General features: G+C 43.1%; 1 protein-coding gene across 8 annotated transcripts in view; it reads right to left on the reverse strand.

Moving 5' to 3' along the window:
* The window catches only part of SNX25 (sorting nexin 25), a 159,190-nt gene that overhangs the window by 11,908 nt on the left and 126,558 nt on the right, over positions 1-20,724 (reverse strand). For 4 of the 8 annotated variants that reach the window (XM_035292529.3, XM_078366136.1, XM_002745174.6 and 1 more), the window contains 5 exons: positions 19,197-19,361; positions 13,490-13,621; positions 10,325-10,465; positions 6,524-6,637; positions 1,523-1,687 (listed from right to left, as the gene is read on the reverse strand). In XM_035292529.3, the coding sequence (XP_035148420.1) occupies positions 1,523-1,687; positions 6,524-6,637; positions 10,325-10,465; positions 13,490-13,621; positions 19,197-19,361 (717 nt within the window). Of the gene's footprint in view, positions 1-51; positions 224-1,522; positions 1,688-6,523; positions 6,638-10,324; positions 10,466-13,489; positions 13,622-19,196; positions 19,362-20,724 lie in introns of those variants that run through there. The other 4 variants (XM_078366134.1, XM_035292528.3, XM_078366135.1 and 1 more) reach the window with 3 other exon arrangements.

Below are 20,724 nucleotides of genomic sequence, written 5' to 3' on the forward strand. Positions count from 1 at the left end.
GGCTCTAGACTTCAGTGCCCACTGCCTTCTGGGGAGACAGACACACGGGCAGATGAGTATGATGCGGCTCTAGACTTCAGTGCCCACTGCCTTCTGGGGAGACAGACACACGGGCAGATGAGTATGATGCGGCTCTAGACTTCAGTGCCCACTGCCTTCTGGGGAGACAGACACACGGGCAGATGAGTATGATGCGGCTCTAGACTTCAGTGCCCACTGCCTTCTGGGGAGACAGACACACGGGCAGATGTTACGATAGGGCTGGATGAAGTGCTGTCATAGAGGTGTAAACATTAGGTGCTGGAAGGCAGCTGAGGATGTGCACTGCAATGTCTGCATACAGGTAAGAGCTGAAGTGCAGGCCCAGCCAGGTCTTTGGGAGATAGTTATATTAGGCAAGCAGAGGAAGGGACAGGGAAGTCACAGAGGCTGGAGGAGCTCCCTAAAAACTCAGAGCATCACAGAAGTCCAGCAAACAGCAAACGCCTCAAAGGGGCTGAGAAAGGTAAAGACTGAGAGGAAGCCACTAGCACCTTTAGAGTCGCTTCACAGAGTGACTGAGCCGTATGTCAACTCCAGGGGTTCAGGAATAAAAGCGAGGTGAGACAGGTAAGCCAGCCAAGTACAGACAGACACATGAAGGAAAGAGGTGGGAGATGCTTGGGGGATGTGGGTAAATATGTGAACCGGAGCGGGCGTGGGTGTGCTCGGTGGGACATGCTGACTTCCGCCCCAGCTGAGAATGCAGGAGAGCAGCGTGCTCCTTTTCACCGTCAGTTCCTCTGTTCAAACTCGTGAAGCAGCCTCCGATGAAGAGGCAGTGGCATTTGGCAATGGGCTGAGGAGAAACCACATTTCAGAGGTGGTCCTGTGCAATTTGCTAGGAGGCCAGGCCAGGGGTCCCCATGGTGCGCACAGGAGTGCACAGCCTACTCTGGAGAGAAGTCTGGGGTCCGGAACATGAGATCGAAAGCTCTGGAGGCTCTGTCTATCCATTCCCTAATCCACATACCACTGCCAGATCATCTCTCATGCTTCTTCACACCTGAGAACACAGCCTAAACTCTCAGCCCTGCAGGAACCTCGCCCCTCCCCACTTCTATGCTGTACCTAATCTTCCATTAGAGCACGGCACAAACCCTCCGGTCCAGGCCAACAACCTCCAGCCTGTTCCATAAACACACCCACCCTCCTCTCCTGCACCTTCAGCGTGAACCCCCTGCACCCTCCCACGACGGCCTGCACTCTGCCTCTCCAGACCTGAGGACTGGAGCCCCCCTGTGGAGCGAGCTCCTGCAGAACTTCCTACTCGTATTTCACTTACCAACTCCGAAGTGGTAAAACCCCTCGGTCCTCCCCTGCAAGTCACTTGGAAAAATTAAGATACAGAATTACAAGCAGATGCCTCAAACTGTGACTGTAATAACTGAAATTGGAGGAACTGGCTTTCCCCCGTGAGGAGCATGAGCTTAGTATCTGCTGAAATACGCTACAAAAGTGGTTCACCCTTTAGATGGCTCACCTCCTGGTGGGAGAAGAAGTCGCGAGGAAGTCTTTCCAAAAATGAGGATAATGAAAAAGAATTTTTTTTCCCCTGCACATCAATAACCTTGAGGTAGTCAGGAGAAGGGCTCAAGAAGGCATAAAGTGCTTCGCTCTGACACAGTCTTTCGTCTGAAAGCAGATTCTGTGGAAGAAAGAGGATTAGCTGCTCCGGTGCGGGAACCATCCGTGCGGCCGGGAACTACTGTAAGCAAAGGCAAGCGAGGCAGAGCTGACTGTGATGAATGTACTTTCCTCAGACTTCTGAACCCAAAACCACTTCCTTTTCCCCGGAAACAAACTATGTAAGATCAATTCTTAATGATCTGAAGAGCGAACAATCCTCTCGAGGTTAACTAGTAGTGCCCAAATCACTCTGCTCATGGGAGATAACCATGCAGACAGAGGACCTCACTCCACTTTGCAAATTTTTTTTCTGAGACAGAGTCTCGCTCTGTCACCAGGCTGCAGTGCAGTGGCGCAATCTCTGGCTCACGGCAATCTCCAGCTCCCGGATTCAAGCAATTCTCCTGCCCACCCTCCCAAGTAGCCGGGACTGCAGGCGCACACCACCACACCCAGCTAGTTTTGTATTTTTAGTAGAGACAGGGTTTCACCATGTCAGCCAGGATGGTCTCGATCTTTTTACCTCATTCGTGATCCACTCAACGTGGCCTCCCAAAGTGCTGGGATTACAGGCGTGAGCCACTGTGCCTGGCCAAAACATTCCTACTTTGCATACAGCTCACAGATCGCAGGTGCTACGACTTTTGAAAGACGACTTTCACTCATCTGTTTGACCAACTTAAATTTTTGCAAATTTCACATGGATCCCTCTAAACTGCCCTTTTATGGTTATGTTCAGACTTTGAACATCAGCTGAAAAAAAGAACTCTGAGTTATCACATGGTGGCACTGCCTGCCAGGTAACAGTTTCATTTCTCTGTGCTGCCACTTTCTAGGCAGTGTGCGTTTACATAATTATAGAACATTTTCTACTGGCCCTCAAATTGGAAAGTTCCCAAAGTTCTGTGTGTACTTACCTGGCCTTAGGAGAGAGGAAATCAGAACATAAATCAAGGTGATTTAGGTACAAGCAAGTGCTGTAGTAAGACAGCAGAATTAACAATGTGACCACAGAATATTTACACATCTAGTATATGAGACATTGGGTTTAGGAATAAGTAAACCTACAGGAACTATCAGCCACATAGAGAGATGGAACACTCAGGAGCCAGCTATGGCTCTGATGACAGAGCTGGCTGGTGGGGGGAGGTTCAGGTCTAGTCCAGAGGGGTTGGTCCAAGATGGCAACGTCCTGTTTGTTTAGACAGCAAATGACTTGACAAACATTATGACCCTCCCTAGAAAAAATCACCTCTGAGAGGGCCCAATACTGCCACGCTGGGGATGAGCACCATCCCCATTCCTGTACCCTGGGGATGAGCACCATCAGCATTCCTGTACCCTGCAGAAGACTAGCCTACTGGTGGGCAGGCCCTGCCATCGCCACCGAGGAGATTAAGGGGGATGGGCAGTGCGTCTACTGCCCTCCTGTCCCTGAATCCTGCAGACAGTCCTTGTTTTTCAGAATTAAATGGTCAGTTCAACTTGTATGTGATGGTGGATCAGAAGGAGCAAGATATTCTCCTCCTATCTTGATTTCATTAATCTACTCTGTAACATTACTTTACAAAATAGCAGGATATGATATTAATGGTAAGTCTCAAAGTTAACATAATCAGTATATTAGTAGGGAAATCCTTATGGATGGAAATCGTTGGCCTTAAACTATATTCATTTATTATGGAAAACAACTCAAACATCTCAACAGCAAAACACACAAACACAATAATCCTATTTAAAAGTGGGCAAAGGACTTGAATAGACACTTTTCAAAAGAAAACATGAAAATGGCAAACAGGTAGATGAAAAAACGATCAACATCACGAATCAGGGAACTATAAATCAAAGCCAGGAGACACCACCTCATGCCAGACAAAAGAAAAGAAGTGTTGGTAAGGATACGAAAAAAAGGGAACCCTTGTACACTACTGGTGGGGCTGTAAATTAATACATTCATTGAGAAAAGTGGTATGGAGACGTTTCGGAAACTTACAAATGGAGCTACTAAATGATCCAGCAATGTCACTACTGGATATATATCCAGAGGAAATGAAATCAGTGTGTCAGAGAGAGATCTGCAGTCCCACGTTGACCGCAGCACTAGTCACAACAAAGAGGCAAGACACAGAATCAACTTAGGCGTCCAGCAGATGCATGAATAAAGAAATGCGGCATACGTACATCCAGCTTGTCCGACCCGCAGCCTGCGGGCTGCATGTGGCCCAACACCAATCTGTAAACTTTCTTAAAACATTATGAGAATTTCTTGTGATTTTTTTGTTTTAAAGCTCATCAGATATTGTTGGTGTTAATGTATTTTACGTGTGGCTCAAGACAATTCTTCTTCCACTGTGGTGCAGGGAAGCCAAAAGATTGAACACCCCCGGTATACCTGATGGAGTATTTTTCAGCCATAAAGAAGAATGAAATCCTGTCAATCGCAACAACATGAATAAAGCTGGAGGACATCAAGTATCAAACCAGATACAGAAAGACAAATACTGCATGATCTTACTCATCTGTGTAATCGGAAAAAAAACAACCTCATCTACTGAGACCAGAGACTGGGGAGGAAAGGATGGGAGAGACTGGCCAATGGCTAGAAAGTTATAATTTCACAGGAGGATAAGTTCTGGTGCTCTACTGCTCAGTAGGGTGACCATGGTTAACATAAAGGTATTATATATCAAAAAAGAGCTAGAAGAAAGGTTTTTTAATGTTCTCACCACAAAGAAATGATAAATGTGGCTGGGCACAGTGGCTCACACCTGTAATCCCAGCACTCTGGGAGGTCCAGGCAGATTGGTGACCTGACGTCAGGAGTTCGAGACCTTCCTATCCAACATGACAAAACTGTCTCTACTAAAAATACCAAAATTAGCCAGGCATGGTGGTGTGAGCCTGTAATCCCAGCTACTGGGGAGTTCAGGCAGGAGAACTGCTTGACCCTGGGAGGCGGAGGCTGCAGTGAGCTGAGACTGTGTGATTGCACTCCAGCCTGGGCAACAGAGCCAAGAGTCTGTCTCAAAAAAAAAAATTATACATATATACATATATGTATGTATGAGGTGATGGATATGCTACTGTTATTTGATCATAACATATACATATATCAAAACATCAAACTGTACCTCATAAACGTGTACAAGTACAATGCCAATTTAAAGATTAAAGAATTCTTTAAAGGATACAAATAGGCAAAGCATTTTTTTTAAGTCTCAGAATTCCTAGCTTCTACTGCAGAAGCAGTAAGGCAAAGTTCCACGCCTCTGAGAACTTCAGGACTTTAAGCTCCATGGTGTGATTAACAATTATCCTCTGAGTATAGATGGTGCAGCAAAAGAAAACAGTGGTTGCTACCGAGGATAGCATGCCTTTGTCTGGCCTTAGTATTTAAAACCAGACGACAGAAAATAACAAAGTGTTTAAAGGAAGTTAAGAAAATAGCTTCAGGGCCTTGGAGTTGGCAAAGATTTCTTAATAGGCACAAAAAGCATTAACCATAAAATAAAATTTTAAAAATAATAAAGTGGGCTTAATTAAAATTGAGAACTATGTTCGTTAAGAGAAATCATTAAGGAAAAGGCAGTCCATAGAGAGGGGACAATATTTGTAGCATATAAGATCTGACAAGGAACTCATATTCAGAACGCAGACGAACCCATAAAGCAAGAGGAAAAGATGAGCAGCAGCACAATAGAAAGGGAGACACAACTTTACCAGACACTTCACCCAAAACAACTATCCAGGTAGGCCAGTAAACATACAGAACGGTACTCAACAGCATTATCCATCAGGGAAATGCAAATCAAACCACAATGAGGCCGGACACAGTGGCTCACGCCTGTAATCCCAGCACTTTGGGAGGCCAAGGCAGGCAAATCACCTGAGGTCAGGAGTTCGAGACCAGCCTGGCCAACATGGTGAAACCCTGTCTCTACTAAAAATACAATTAGCCAGGTGTGGTGGCATGCGCTTGTAATCCCAGCTAATCAGGAGGCTGAGGCAGGAAAATCACTTGAACCTTCGAGGCAGAGGTTGCAGTGAGCCGAGATCACATCATTTCACTCCAGCCTGGACAACACAGCAAGACTCTGTCTTAAAAAAACAAAAAACAACCCCAAAACACAATGAGATACCACTACACCCAAAATGGTTAAGAAGAAGACGACAAAAAATACGTGTCGGCGAGGATGCAGAGCAATCAGAACCCTTACTGGGGAGAGTGTGAAAATTGCTATGACCACGATGAAAAACAGAAACATCCTAATCTCTGGCATCAGCTGACATATCTGCCAAAAGACAAGGACTAGAAGTTTACAGAAGCACTCCGTGTAAACCTCAGAGTGGCTCGTCAACAACGGAATGAATCTGGATGCAGCATATTCATACAATGAAGACCTCTCACTGCAACGAAAATCAGTCACCTGCAACTAAGATGACACTATAGTCAAGTCCTATGAAATGAACGAGTGAAAGTCATCAGAAAGGAAGGAACACTATACGGTTCCATTTACATGAAGTTCAAAGACACCTGTAACTAATCTTGCTGGAAGTCAGGACAGCAGTTAACCTTTGGTGGGGCTGCAGTGATGGGAGGAAGCTGGGGGCTGCTGGTGATAATCAGTTTGTTTGAATGGGGGCTAGTTAAATGGATGTGTTCAGTTTGTGAATGGAGACAGTTATACACTTACGTGTGTGTATATATATATATTTATGTTAATTAAAAAAACTGTTTTTAGCATCTGGCATGGCTTGTGAGAACGAAAAGCAAACTTCAAGCTCTCAGAACAATGGCAATTTAACCCCAAATAACTATTTTTTCTCTCATAGCCCACATTCTTCACTTGCTTACCTGTAAAAACTTATTTAATTGATTCTTTGACTTTTCCATAAACTTTTGATCTATAGATTTGAAAGGCAGCTTGCTAAGAGAAGGCAACTGGACTTTTTTTAAAGAAGGGACGCACTGCGGGGGGAAAAGGAAAATATTAGTATTTTGAAGTTACAGTTTAATCTTACAAAAAGATTTAGAAAAATAATTAGAACAAACCAAACATCTTCCTCCTGTACTTGTTCCCCTGAGGTAAAAACCTACCCGTTTTCATCAGGCTGGAAGAATCGGGAGGAACGAAAGCTTTGATGGAAGAAGCTAAAGCACGTCCCCAAACCTACAGATCCCTGGGTGCTGGGAAGTCACGAGGCCAGGCTGGTATGCGGGATCTGCACACCATGCAGAGCGGCACATGATGCGACAAATGGAAACAGCTCACAGAAAGTATTTCACCTAGAGGAGTTGTGTTTATAACATCTCTGTGAAAAGCTAAAGTTAACAAAAGAAAACAATGGAAACAAAGGAATCTTGGGTTGTAGCTCTATCACTGCCTTTTTTTTTGACACAGGGTCTCACTCTGTCATCCAGGGTGAGTGCGGTGGCGTGATCACGGCTCATGGCAGCCTTGATCTCCCAGGCTCAAGCGATTCTTCCACCTCAGCCTCCCAAGTAGCTGAGACTATAGGCACGTGCCACCAGGCCACTCTCAAACTTTAAATTTTTTGTCCAGGCCACTCTCAAACTCCTGGATACAAGTGGTCCTCCTGCCTCGCCCTCCCAAAGTGCTGGGATTACAGGCAGGAGCCACCACTCCCAGCCTTATTACTGCCTCTCAGTGGCAAACTGCAGATTAACAAAATGTATTCATAGTATGAACTGTATTAAGTCCTCCCTTCTACCAGACACTGAGCTAGAGGCATAGCATGTATTATTTCATCCTTATAACAGCTCTATGAAATTTTAGAGAAATGAAACAGTCAGTGAGAGTTAGAAGGGAAGTTCCCAAAATCACTAAGTTCCCAAAAAGGTGCTTCCTGTCCGTTGTTGACAGGAAGGGTTCTCACAACAGGAAAACTCACAGCACAGGAAAGGGCAGGGGTAAGGGAAGAGCTCGGCCATCAGTCCAGAGAGAAGGAAAGACGACAAAGGGGACAGGCCCAGACTTTCATGTTTGTTCCTTTTAATGCTCCCATGTAATTCTTCTGACCGTCTAAGTTAGTTTTACTTTCCAAAGACACTTTCTTTCCAAATTTTCCCTCAACTCCTTTTCCTCCTGTTTTGATACTAAACTCTGGTTTCACAATACTTTGTCACAGAGAAAACAACACGTTTTTCTGTAGCATCAATTTTACTCAACAACTCTGGGGAAAATTCATTGTCATGTTGAGATAAATGTTGGCTTTCCACACTGTTAAGGTGACCAAAGGCCATCTGAGAAACGCAGCGTGCATGACGCTCAGTTGTGGTCACTATCCTTAAAAAGCAGTTGAAGAAATTATAGTATCTAGTGATGAAAACAGGCTGAAAAATCACTCTGGAGATAAGGTTAAAGAAAACACACATCTCCTTTGCAGAGGAGGAGTCTGAGAGGTGCCTGTGAGGTTTTGTAAAGGAGCAGCGTGGCTTCAAACCATGTTTAAAACTTGTTTTCCTTCCTCCTTAATCTCAAGATGTAACTTTAAGACAAGCTGCATATGTGTTTCCTTTCGTTTTGAAACAGAGGCTGGGAATGTGCTGTGAACCTCCACTACCTTTTTCCCCATCCCATGCTCCCATGCTTTGTGCACATTTATTTTCCCACATGCTTGTTAAGTGCACACCACACTCCTTATCTGGTCATCTATCTCCTTAGATGCTTCGAGGGCCAGATCCTGATATGGACCAGACACCTCTGGCCACAATGGTGCCAGCCACTTCACCAGATGTAACAATAATTCAAGACGAGCCATATAGCAGGTCACGCCACCTGACACCTCCTAGTCCCGCTGCCTCTTCTGCATTCCAAACCCTCTCTTTAAAATCCCCTGCGTTCCCTCCACAATTGAAGGGTAGAAATGTTTATTTTTTGAGATGAAGTCTTGCTCTGTCACCAAGGCTGGAGTGGAGTGGCGTGATCTTGGCTCACTGCAACCTCTACCTCTTGGGTTTAGGTGATTCTTTAGCCTCAGCCTCTCAAGAAGCTGGGACAAAAGGCATGCACCACCATGCCCAACTAATTTTTTGTATTTTCAGTAGAGACAGAGTTTCACCGTGTTGGCCTGGCTCAAGCATTCCACCCAACTCGGCCTCCCGAAGTGCTGGGATTACGAGTGTGAGCCACCACGATTGGCTGAGGGTGGAAATTTTTAGAAATAATTTTGCCCACTCCTCCCTTTGCTAGCATGGATAATAAAATCTCGCTTTCCTTTTATCACACGTTGCTCTTGCTGTTATTATTATGATTGTTCCTTTCTACAAGCAGCAAGCGGCTGGACAATTTGACAGTTACAGTTTCACCAGTATCAGTTCACGCTGAGCAGGAGAAAAACGGAAATAACCCATAGTAGAAGGAAAATTAGAGAAGATGGCAATTCCCCAGGAAAAGTAGGAAGAATAATCCAAAAGTAAGATTCTATTAATAATCTTGATTTGGTCACTGTGTACATGTCCTATGACAAGTCAGTTAAGCTCTGGGATCAGTTTCCCTCATCTGTCAAACAAAAGATTTAGATTGGTGGCTTTCAAACATTTTAACCGAAACCCACAATAGGAAATGCATGCTACACTGCAACCCGTACTTCACATGTATATATACATATACATAAATAAAACTGAAACCAAAGTTCTAGGAAACAGTGCTCGTTACTACAACTGCTACTACCAAAAACACAATGAAGTTTACCATGTGCCACACAGTCTTCTCAATGCTTTATATACATATATCCCTTCATTCCCGGAACAACCTGTAAGGCAGGCACTATTAGTATTTGATTTCACTAATAAGGAAAAAGAGGCAAAATGCAAGTGAGTGATAAATCCCAGGTCAGGCCACGTGCAGTGGCTAACACCTGAAATCCCAGCACTTTGGGAGGCCAAGTGGCATGGATCACCTAAGGTCAGGAGTTCAATACCAGCCTGGCCAACATGGTGAAACCACATCTCTACTAAAAATACAAAAATTAGCTGGGTGTGGTGGTGCACACCTGTAACCCTAGCTACCCAGGAGACTAAGGCAGGAGAATTGCTTGAACCTGGGAGGCAGAGGTTGCAGTGAGCTGAGATCGCACTATTGCACTCCAGCCTAGGCAAAAGAGCAAGACTCCATCCTAAAAAATATCCATCCAACCATCCATCCATCCATCCAACCATCCATGTATCTCAGGTCACACAGCCATGAAGGGTAGAGCTGGGATTCAGAGCTGAGTCTAGTTCTAGAGGCTGTGCTCCAAGCACTGCACCTCACTGCCTCCCTTGTGTATGTGACAGAATCCAATGCGCCCGGTTCTTTCTACTGCTGCAACTCACACTGGCTTCACCACCATCAATGGACTACAACCAGCAGCTGCTTTTGAGGCTGCCGGTCCTGAGAGACCTAGATGATCCTCAGGTGTCTTCCAGCTCTCGTGCTCACTGGCAATTTACAGTGAAAAGCAGGCAATTATCTGTCCTGATGGCTACACTAGATGGTTTGACCTGTGAGTAAATTTCCAAATGTCAGGATGAAAATGCCACTGTGCTAGTATAAACAGCAAAGGAAGACTATTAATCAGTTTTTTATGTGCAAAACCCGAAACAAGCTCTCCCGCAGTAATTCTAGAATCCTGCGTTGGTGAGTACTCATACCTCACTGAGTTTCCGGTGTAAATTCTGAAACTCGCTGAGCCTTCTGGGGACTGTCCAGTTCTTAGTTTCCACTCCTCCAACTTCTTGTAGGCTCACCATGACAAAGTAACATGGCAGTTGCTCACCATTCTCTTCTGTAACCTTGGGGGAAACATCAAAATCGATACTTACAAAAAGCATGGTGAGTGAATGTGGAAGGAAGATTTGTTAAGGCGATTTCCCTCCCCGTGGTGTACCCTGCAGGATCCCTGGAACTGTGAGTATAATGGATTTTATACTAGCAACTAAGCTACATTATATGGCACGGTAGATCTTAAAATAGGCGTATTTCCTGGGTGGGCCTAACCTAAAAGCCGGGCGTTTTTGCTAGCCAGTAGTACAAAAGGAAGTCAGAAAGATTCCAATTCCAAGAAGGCAACCAGCAAGAAAACAGAGACCTCAGTTCCATGACGAAAGGAAGTGAATGCTGCCAACAATCTGGATAAGCTGGGAAGTGGGTTTTACTGAGTCTCTAGAGCTCAGTCTGGGAAACATACTGACTGCAGTCTTGTGATACAACCAGCAGGGAGCCAATGCATCCTGTGCTGGACTCCAGACCTAGAGGTGTGATCAAGAGACAGGTGTTGCTTCTAGTATGAAATGTATTTCACAGCAAAGAAAACTAATACAGCAGGCTCATCCTGTGTTACTTAGACAAATTAACAGCAAGCAAACAGGCATCAAAAACATCAGAAACTCTCGGGGAAGGCTCTCTCTCTCTCACACACACACACACACACACACACACACACCCCACCCATATCCAGAAGAAGCTACTATGTAGGGAACCAGCCCTACATCACCCATGGGTACCCCGTGTTTGGTGGGACAAAGGAATGAGAAAAAGACAGATTAAGAGAGACAGTGGGACCAGGGGCCATCACTCATTACTCTGGAGGAGGCAGCGAAGGCCCCAAACTCTGATCATCCACACTATTTATTGGTTACAATCACTTTGAACTACAGGGAGACGGCGACCTGATGGTGGAGTGAATCAGTGACTGGAACTGGTGTGTCATCCTAAGGATTGATAACAGTGGCAATTTGGGAGTTTCACAAAACAAGAACATGTGGTTCTCTTTAGCCTGTTATCTCTGTGCGGCTGGTGGAACGGGGCCTTACAAGGAGCCTACAAGTCTGGCTACGTCATAGTGCCACGAAGGGGTCTTACATCCTTGAGCACAAGGGTTACTGAAACAGAGCCCCGGTCACCCTGCACCGGAACGTGAGGCATGGAGAGGCCTTCCTCCTCAGAGGCCTCCTGCGGCCTTCTGCAGTTTATTGTTCCTTGTTTATGTGTTACTCATAAGCAATTTATGTAGACACTCTGTAAGTCCTTTCTCCTTTGCTGCTTTTCCAACACTACCATACTTAACATAAGAAGAGAAAAAAAATAAAAAATACATTGAATTTGAGCTTGAATTAGCATCATAAATTGAATGAGAGAGAAAGAGACATAAGAAAGGCACAGGGAAGAGAGGAGAGGTTTACTGAGCACCCACTGTGGGAGGCAGGATTATTACCCCACTGTAAGGACAGGGAAGTAGAGGCACAGACAGGGTACCTGCCTTTCCTAGAACCACACCTCTGATGAGGCAGCTAGCACAGAATCCAGGCACGTCCAGCTCCCTAAAAACGCATCTTCTATACCTTCCTGGGACTGTTTTGCAAGCTCAAGATGTCAGGTGCCCCTTTCCCACTTTCACTACTACCTTTTCAACGAACACAGTACCTCAGCAAGCTCCTTAGTAGCAACTGACTGCCAGAGCACCGTGCCTTGAGAGAGTTTCCGTTCCTTCCTTCCCTTTCTGCCTCCTGTAATATTTGCCACTGGGAGATGATTTTAACGCACTGTGAAGTGTCAGGGCCAGCTCTGAGCAGAACTGAGGAGGTAACGGAATTTGTATTCTTTCCCCCAACAGCCTCTTGCAGCAGCTTTTGCCAGTGCATTCCCCTGAGCCCACTACCTTCCTATACTTCCACCCAAATGGTAACTAACTGCAGTTGTCAAGGGTTTCTGTGTGGGAGTCCAAGGTTGGGCATGACCTTCCCTGATCCACTGCTCGCTGCCTTCCATGGAGAAATGTATATTGTCCAGTAGCTTAGCTTAATGGGAGTGCCACCAAGTGCTGAAGACATACAGAAGGCACTTGGTTAGGCTCTCATGTACTGTGTGTCCTTTCAGGGTGGGTCTTGGAGAATGTGCTTTGTTTGGCTCTCTAATCTAGAGATAAATGGAAGGTTGTGAATTTTGACCCTCTCCCAATCCCTGTAAGAATGTTAAGCCACTGGGTTGAGGGAAAGGCAGGGAAGAACAAAGATAAGCCATATAAAATACTGATGAGGACAAAAAAGCACTCTCTTGCTCAGACCTTGTTATTTGCATATAATATGGCTATGTAAATGACCATACTGTATGACTTTCATCTCCAGGTTTCCAGTTGCCAGACAGTAGGGCAGGGGAGAAGAAAGCTGTCAACAGTAATAATGTAAATGCCTGTAAGCATCTTTCCTCCTAAATGAAATGATTATTTTCTTGTACTTTAGGTTCTGGGATACATGCGCAGATCATGCAGGATTGCTGCATAGGTACATACGCGAAATTATTTTTATAGACAAATGTAAAGGGATATAGTATATTCTACAAACTCTTATCCCATATCCTTCAAAAAACAGCAAAATAATTCAAAGAAAAAATATTCACTGAGGATTTTAAAGATGCTGATATGTAAGCAATTGAAGTCAGCAGGACGAAATAATCAAATGCACTTGCATTTATAGTTTTTCATCTTCAAGATTCAAAAAGTGCTTTCCATTTTATTTCAACCCTCAATGGAAAAATAAATTGGCAATTCAAGGACATTAAAACTGCTTTCAAATTCCAGGGAACAGAAAAAACTTGCTGTTTGAAGTGGAGTGAGATCAGATCTATATCAAGCAGCTTTGTATAGTTCCCAGTCAGGAGGCAACTGGAGTAAAAATTATGGGGGAAGGAAGGTAGGACAAATATGGTTTAAAAGAATGAGCATAAGCCTTCTACCCTCAATCTTCATTCTTCAGGATAAAACCTTTTCTAATAAAGCCAAACATTTAAAATAAATTAAGAGGAAAAGCAGTCAAACGTACCTCTCCACTGGTGATGGAGGCTTTCCACATGCCAAGGTTTTCACACCACCAATCCGTTCTCGCCATGTGCAGTTGAAGGTCTGTGCGTTCTTTCTCTATTAGGATTATTTCATCTTTCAACTTGGAAACAATCTGTCACAGGGAAAATATCCTGGGAGTTATGTAAACACTTAAAACTTTGCAATTCAGCAAAGTAGGAGGAGTCAGTCAACACACAAAAATCAGCTGTGCTTTGATACGCTAACAGTGAATAATCCAAAAACGAAATTAAGAAAAAAAAAATTCCACTTACGTTAGCATTAAAAAAAATATTCTTAGGGATTAATGTAAACAAGGTGAAATAATTCTACAATGAAAACTATAAAACACTGATGAAAGAAACTAAAGAAGGCAAATATCTGTAAAGACATCCCATGTTCATGGATTAGAAAAATTAATATTGCTGTCAGTACTACCCAAAGCAATCTACAGGTTCAATGCAATCCCCAACGAAGTTTCAATAACATTTTTTTTGCAGGAAAAAACAATTCATCCTAAAATCCACAGAGAATTTCAAGAGACCCCAATAGTCAAAACAACTTTGAAAGATAACGAAGTTGGAGGACTCATACTTCTTGACTTCAAAACTTACTACAAAGCTACAATAATCAAACAGTGTGGTACTGGCATAAAGTCAGAAATGCTGACCAAAGGAATACAGCCCAGTAATAATATATGGTCAAGTGATTTTTAACAAGGGTGTCAAGAGCATTCAATGGGAAAAGAACAGTATTTTCAACAAATGATGCTGGGAAAATTGGACATTTACATGCAAAAGAACAAACCTGAAAACCTTTGCCACCTAACCCTATATATAACAATTAACTCAAAGTAGATTAAAGACCTAAACAAAAGAGCTAAAAATTATAAAACACATAAAAGAGCATAAAGGGGGCCAGGCATGGTGGCTCACACCTGTAATCCTAGCACTTTGGGAGGCTCAGGCGGGTGGAACACCTGAGGTCAGGAGATTGAGACCAGCCTGGCACACATGGCAAAACCCTGTCTCTACTAAAAACACAAAAATTAGCCAGGTGTGGTGGGGGGGCACCGATAATCCCAGCTACTTAGGAGGCTGAGGCAGGAGAACTGCTTGAACCTGGGGGTTGAAGGTTGCAGTGAGCCAAGACCATGACAGTTCACTCCAGCCTGGGCAACAGAGCAGGACTCTGTCTCAAAAAACGAACAAACAAACAAAAACAATAAACAAAAAAGCAAACAAACAGGGAATACAGGGGAAAAGCTTCATCACACTGGATTTGGCTATGATTTCTTGGTTATGACATAAAAAGCGCAGACACCAGAGAAGAAATAGACAACTTGGGATTCATCAAAGTTAACAACTCTGTACATGAAAGAACACGATTGATATAGTAAAAATGCAAACCATAAAATATAAGAAAATATGTGCAAACCACCTATCTGACAGAGGTTTCATCTCCAGAGTACAGAAAACTCCTAAAACTAAACAGCAAAAACACAAACAACCCAATCAAAAATGCACAAAGGATTTGAAGAGACATTCCTCCAAAGAGAACAGACAAACGGTCAATAAGGACATGAAAAGATGCTCGGTATCACTAATCATTAGAGAAAGGCAAAGCAGAACCAAAATAAGATACCACCTCATGACCAGAAAAGAGAGAAAATAACGAGTGTTAGCAGGGAGGACACGGAGACTGAAACCCTTGTGCACTGCTACTGGGAATGTACAACGGTGCCGGTGTTGTGGTAGAGAGTTTAATGATTCCTCAAAAAAATCAAAAACAGAATTAGCATATAACCCAGCAATTCTACTTCTGGATATATGCCAGAAAGAACTGGAAGCTGGATCTCTTTAAGAGATATTTGTATACCCACATTCACTGCAACCTTACTGACAATAGCCAAGACGTGGAAGTAAACCACATTTCTACTGTTGAATGAACAGTCAGCAAGACAAAATGTGGTGTCAACATGCTATCATTCAGCTTTAAAAAGCAATGGAATTCTAACACATGCTCCCATACGGATGAACCCTGAAGACATTATTCTAAGTGAAAAAACCAGTCACAGAAGGACAAACATTGTGTGATTCCACTAATATCAGGTACTCGGAGTAAATTCACAGAGATAGAAAATAAAATGGCAGTTTTTCCAGAGCATGTAGGAGGGAAAAAACGGGGAGCTATTGTTTAATAGATTCAAAGTTTCTGTTTTTCACAATGAGAAAAGTTCTGGCGATGGATGTGGTAATGGCTGCAAAACACTAAATGCTTCTGCACAGCCAAAGAAACAATCAGCAGAAAGAACAGAGAACCCACAGGGGGAGAACAATCCTCATGATCTACACATCCAACCAAGGGCTAATATCCAGAATCTAGAAAGAACTCAAACAAATCAGCAAGAAAAAAAATCCCATCCAGAAGGCGGCTAAGGACACAAAGAGACAATTCTGAAAAGAAGATACACAAATGGAGTATGAAAAAATGCTCAACATCACTAATGATCAGGGAAATGCAAGTCAAGCCACAATACGACACCATCTCACTCCTGCAAGAACCGCCATGATCAAAGCATCAAAAGAATCATGTAGGAGTGGATGTGGTAAAAGGGGACACTTTCGCACTGCTGGTGGGTTGTAAACTAGTACAGCCTCCGTGGAAAACAGTGTGGAGATTCCTTAAAGAACTAAAAGTAGATCCACCGTTTGGTGCTGCGATCCCACCCCCAGGTGTCTACTCAGAGGAAGAGAAGTCATCATACAAAAAAGATACCTGCACAGGCATGCTTATAGCATCACGATTTGCAATTGCAAACATATGGAACTGGCAAATGCCCATCCATCAAAAAGTGGATAAAGAAAATGTGGTTTGTACAGAGCACAGAATACTACTCGGCCATACAAAGGAATGAATTAATGGCGTTCCCAGCAACGTGGATGGAAGTGGAGACTATCACTCTAAGTGAAGTAACTCAGGAATGGAAAACCAAACATTGTATGTTCTCACTCATAAGCGGGAGGTAAGCTATGAGGACGCAAAGGCACAAAAATGATACACTGGACTCTGGGGACTCAGGGGGAAAGGGTTGGGGGGTATGACGGATAAACGGCCACACACTGAGCACAGCGTACACTGCTTGGGTGATGGGTGCAACAAAGTCTCAGAAACCACCACTGAAGAACTTATTCGTGTGACCAAACACCACCTATCCCTAAAACCTATTAAAATAAGAAACGAATTTTAAAAAATAGCGAAAATGGTAAACTTTGTTATATATATTTTACCAGAATTTACAAAATAAATAATATATTTTAAATGCTATGCTCGCCACCTCTTCAGATCTCTTTTATGAGACAGCCTACGGGGTTATGTAACTTTAGTTTGAGGACAGAAGCTCTGCTCCCTAATCCTCCTGAGTATGCGTATACAAGGGCTCTTTCCTTCTGCAGAAAGCCTACAGGAGGCACTCCTTGCCTATCCATTGTCCTGCATTTTATCATTAATAAGCCCTGTGATCATTTTATTTTCATGTCTGCTTTAGTTCCATAACCAGCATCATTTGCTCCTTGAGGCCAGTGTCAGACTCTACGTTTCACTGAATCTTCATGACTAGCACCGCACCAGGCATTTCCTCATCACCTGTATTACTGAGATTCTTCACGGTTCATGGTTTACTCCCAACATTACCCTAGAATTGGACAGCTTGTGCCAGACTCACAAAATCTGTAGAGAAAACAAACAACGACAAAAAAACCTAGGCAGAAAGTTTCAGGAATCAAACTAAAAGGCTCACTTTACCATCCAGTAGCTAATTACACTGTTGGTGCAGAGACCTGTGAGGGAAGGAGGGTTAAGCTAACCACTGGCACTCTGTATTAGGAGAAGCCTGCACCACTATGTACGCACAGGAAAACGATCTGATTAACAAGCAGATATTTAATCCAGAAAAGCCTTACTATTTACAAATTTTGGGGGTGTGGTATGTTAATCACTAGATTGCTAAAACCTTTTTCAACATGAATCTTACATTTTTGTTTGTTTGTTTTTGAGGCTGAGTTTCATTCTACTGCCCAGGCTGGAGGGCAGTGGCATGATCTCAGCTCACCGCAACCTCTGCCTCCCAGGTTCAAGTGATCCTCGTGCCTCAGCTTCCTGAGTAGCTGGGATTACAGGAACCCACCACCATGCTTGGCTGATTTTTTTTTTTTTTTTTGAGACAGAGCAAGGCTCTGTCTCTAGGCTGGAGTGCAATGGCACGATCTCGAATGGCTGCAACCTCCGTCGCCTGGGTTCAAACAATTCTCCTTCCTCAGCCTCCTAAGTAGCTGGGACTACAGGCACACACCAGCTAGTCTCAAACTCCTGACCTCAAGTGATCTACCCGCTTCAGTCTCCTAAAGTGTTGGGATTACAGGCATGAGCCACCATGCCCAGCCGCATTTTTTGCCCAGGCTGGACTGCCGTGATGTGATCACAGCTCACTGCAGCCTTGACTTTCCAGGCTCAAGAGATTCTCCTGTGTCAACCTGACTAGCAGCTGCGAACTACAGGCATGCGCTATCATGCTAGGCTAATCTTTAAAAATATTTTTACTAGAGATGGGGTCTCCCTGTGTTGCCCAGGCTGGTCGTAACTCCCAGGCTCAAGCAATCCACCCATCTCAGCTTCCCAAACTGCTGAGATTACAGGCATGAGCCACTGTGCGACCAGCCCATCATTAACGATTATTAAAGTGATATTCACACTAAACTACTTCTTCCTTCATAATTTTGTTAAAATATTACTACTAACCAAGACGACACACCTTTGAAGAATTCTTTTTTAAAGAAAACTCACTTGTTTAGACAGTTACTCGCATTATAGATGAATAGATATTTTAACTGTAAATTGCTGAGAGGCTCATGATACCAGTTTTTCTTACATCATGTTTCAGGAATATTCTCCTACTACAAAAATATTTGAATGTTCACAAAAAAACTACTAAAGAAGGCTCAATAGGATTGGGCACATGTTCACAGAAAACCCAATGTGACTCACTGATACTGTTTTATTCTAAGTTGCTCTCCCTATTGACGACTTGAAATCGTCAAACACACATTCAGAAAGTGCCAGAGACCAATGTCAGACCAAAGACATCAGCCATATCTACATTAGAGAAACTTCCTTGTTGAATTCTAAAGAAAAAAACGCAAAGCAAGAAGTCACACCACAGCTTGGGTTTGCGAAAGACCAATAAGTGAGATGCTGTTTACACTTTTAAACTTTCAAATTGTTGGTTTAAGGAAAACAATTCATGTCCTGTACAACACTGTAAGATTCTCTACACTGCACTTGCAGCAGTTGAAAGAAAACTATCTTTTTTCAAAAGAGTGTCCTGGAGTATGTAATGAACTTCTAGAAATGACCCTGGCACAAGAGAAAGCTCAGCCCCTTCCCCAAAGGCCCTGTAGGCAAAGCACATGCAAATAATAGAGTTACTCAGGTGAAACTGAGAAAAAACTCCAAACCATAAGAGATTAAAAATAAATGTTTCTAATTCTGTCCTAGAAGCAAAAAAATAATAATGGAACTTGCTCATGGTTAAAATTACTTTAAAACAAAGTGACACTTCTCCATCTCAACTGAAAACTACCAAATTAGACAAATGTAAACTTTCAAAGACAACCTTGAAAGCAAAGAGTTACCTTCTTGTCAGGTTTTGGTGCATTTTGAATAGAATTTAGAGCTTGCCTTTTATATTCAAGTTTCTCATTTAGTTCTCGAAGTTTGTTTACAGGAAAACTGGCTTGTTCATGGATCCGACTGGTTCCATCATCTGCAGCTTCCTCAGCAGCCTCGTCTCTCGGGCCCTGGGGGAAAGTCACATACCACCATATCTTATAATGATAAAAAATTCAGTCATGATTATCTGCTACAACACCCTTTTGCAAATACTACATTCCAGTAAGGAAAGAATACTAAAGTAGAAAACTTAAGACCGCTTTCACTCAGCAAAGAGAAAAATCAGAGTCTTTGGAACCAGAGTAAACGGCGTGCAGAATTTCAGTAAAAAGAAAACATTGCGGCCGCGCGGTGGCTCACGCCTGTAATCCCAGCACTTTGGGAAGCCGAGGCGGGTGGATCATGAGGTCAAGAGATCGAGACCATCCTGGTCAACAAGAAACCCCGTCTCTACTAAAAAATACAAAAAAATTAGCTGGGCATGGTGGTGCATGCCTGTAATCCCAGCTACTCGGGAGGCTGAGGCAGGAGAATTGCTTGAACCCAGGAGGCGGAGGCTGCAGTGAGCCGAGATCGTGCCATTGCACTCCAGCCTGGGTAACAAGAGCAAAACTCTGTCTCAAAAAAAAAAAAAAAAAAAACAACATTGCATGACCTAAAGAAAGGCGGAAAAATCCCAAGCCATTATTTCCCAAGTCCTATATCCAATGAAATCTGCAGAGAACAAGGGAAGGCAACTCAGTTATCTTCCACCTCAACCTGAATATTCTGTACCTGATCTTCAACCAAGACACTGACATTTGGCTTTCCAGTCTCTTAAGAATATGATTTAAAAACTCACAAAGTCCCTCTAAAAGAAAATCACCATATTCTCATGAGTAAAAGTATTTTCAGTATATCTTTGTTTAGTCCTTCTCTTGATATATTCTACAAATCAACAGGTATATTATTTTACAAGTAAATAGCATTTGAAAGTGACTTAATATTCATAAGAATGCTGCGACTTGGAGAAGGCTGGCTAGATGACCTAACAGCACATGAATTAGATGCATGAGCAGCAACAGCAAGCAGGGCACTGCCACCAACTGCTGACATCTAGCTTCTGGTTTGTTTATCCTTAACTTTCTTCCAAGTTTTCTTCTTCTAGCATTTAGTAATTTTAACAAATAGTAAATCAAAATTTTTTCAAGGAAAAATAAAGTACCAGTGGTCATAGAAAAATAGTCCTATAATGATTTGTCTTTTGGTAACAGTAATTAACAGAAAATTACACATAGGCCTTTCCAAACATGCACCTCTGCCTTTCATTGGGTGGGGGATGTTGTTTCTGTCTCAATCAATTGGGCTTAAAGAAATGCTAAAAAGCTAAGGGAATATCACAACAACCAAACGGATTCTTGTTTGGGAACAAAATCATAGCATAATATCATTCCTAAGCCCTCCCCTAATAATATGCCTAGGACTAATGTTCTTACCCTAATTAACCTTTTT

Source organism: Callithrix jacchus, chromosome 3 (genome assembly GCF_049354715.1).
Source record: "Callithrix jacchus isolate 240 chromosome 3, calJac240_pri, whole genome shotgun sequence".
Taxonomy (NCBI): domain Eukaryota; kingdom Metazoa; phylum Chordata; class Mammalia; order Primates; family Cebidae; genus Callithrix; species Callithrix jacchus.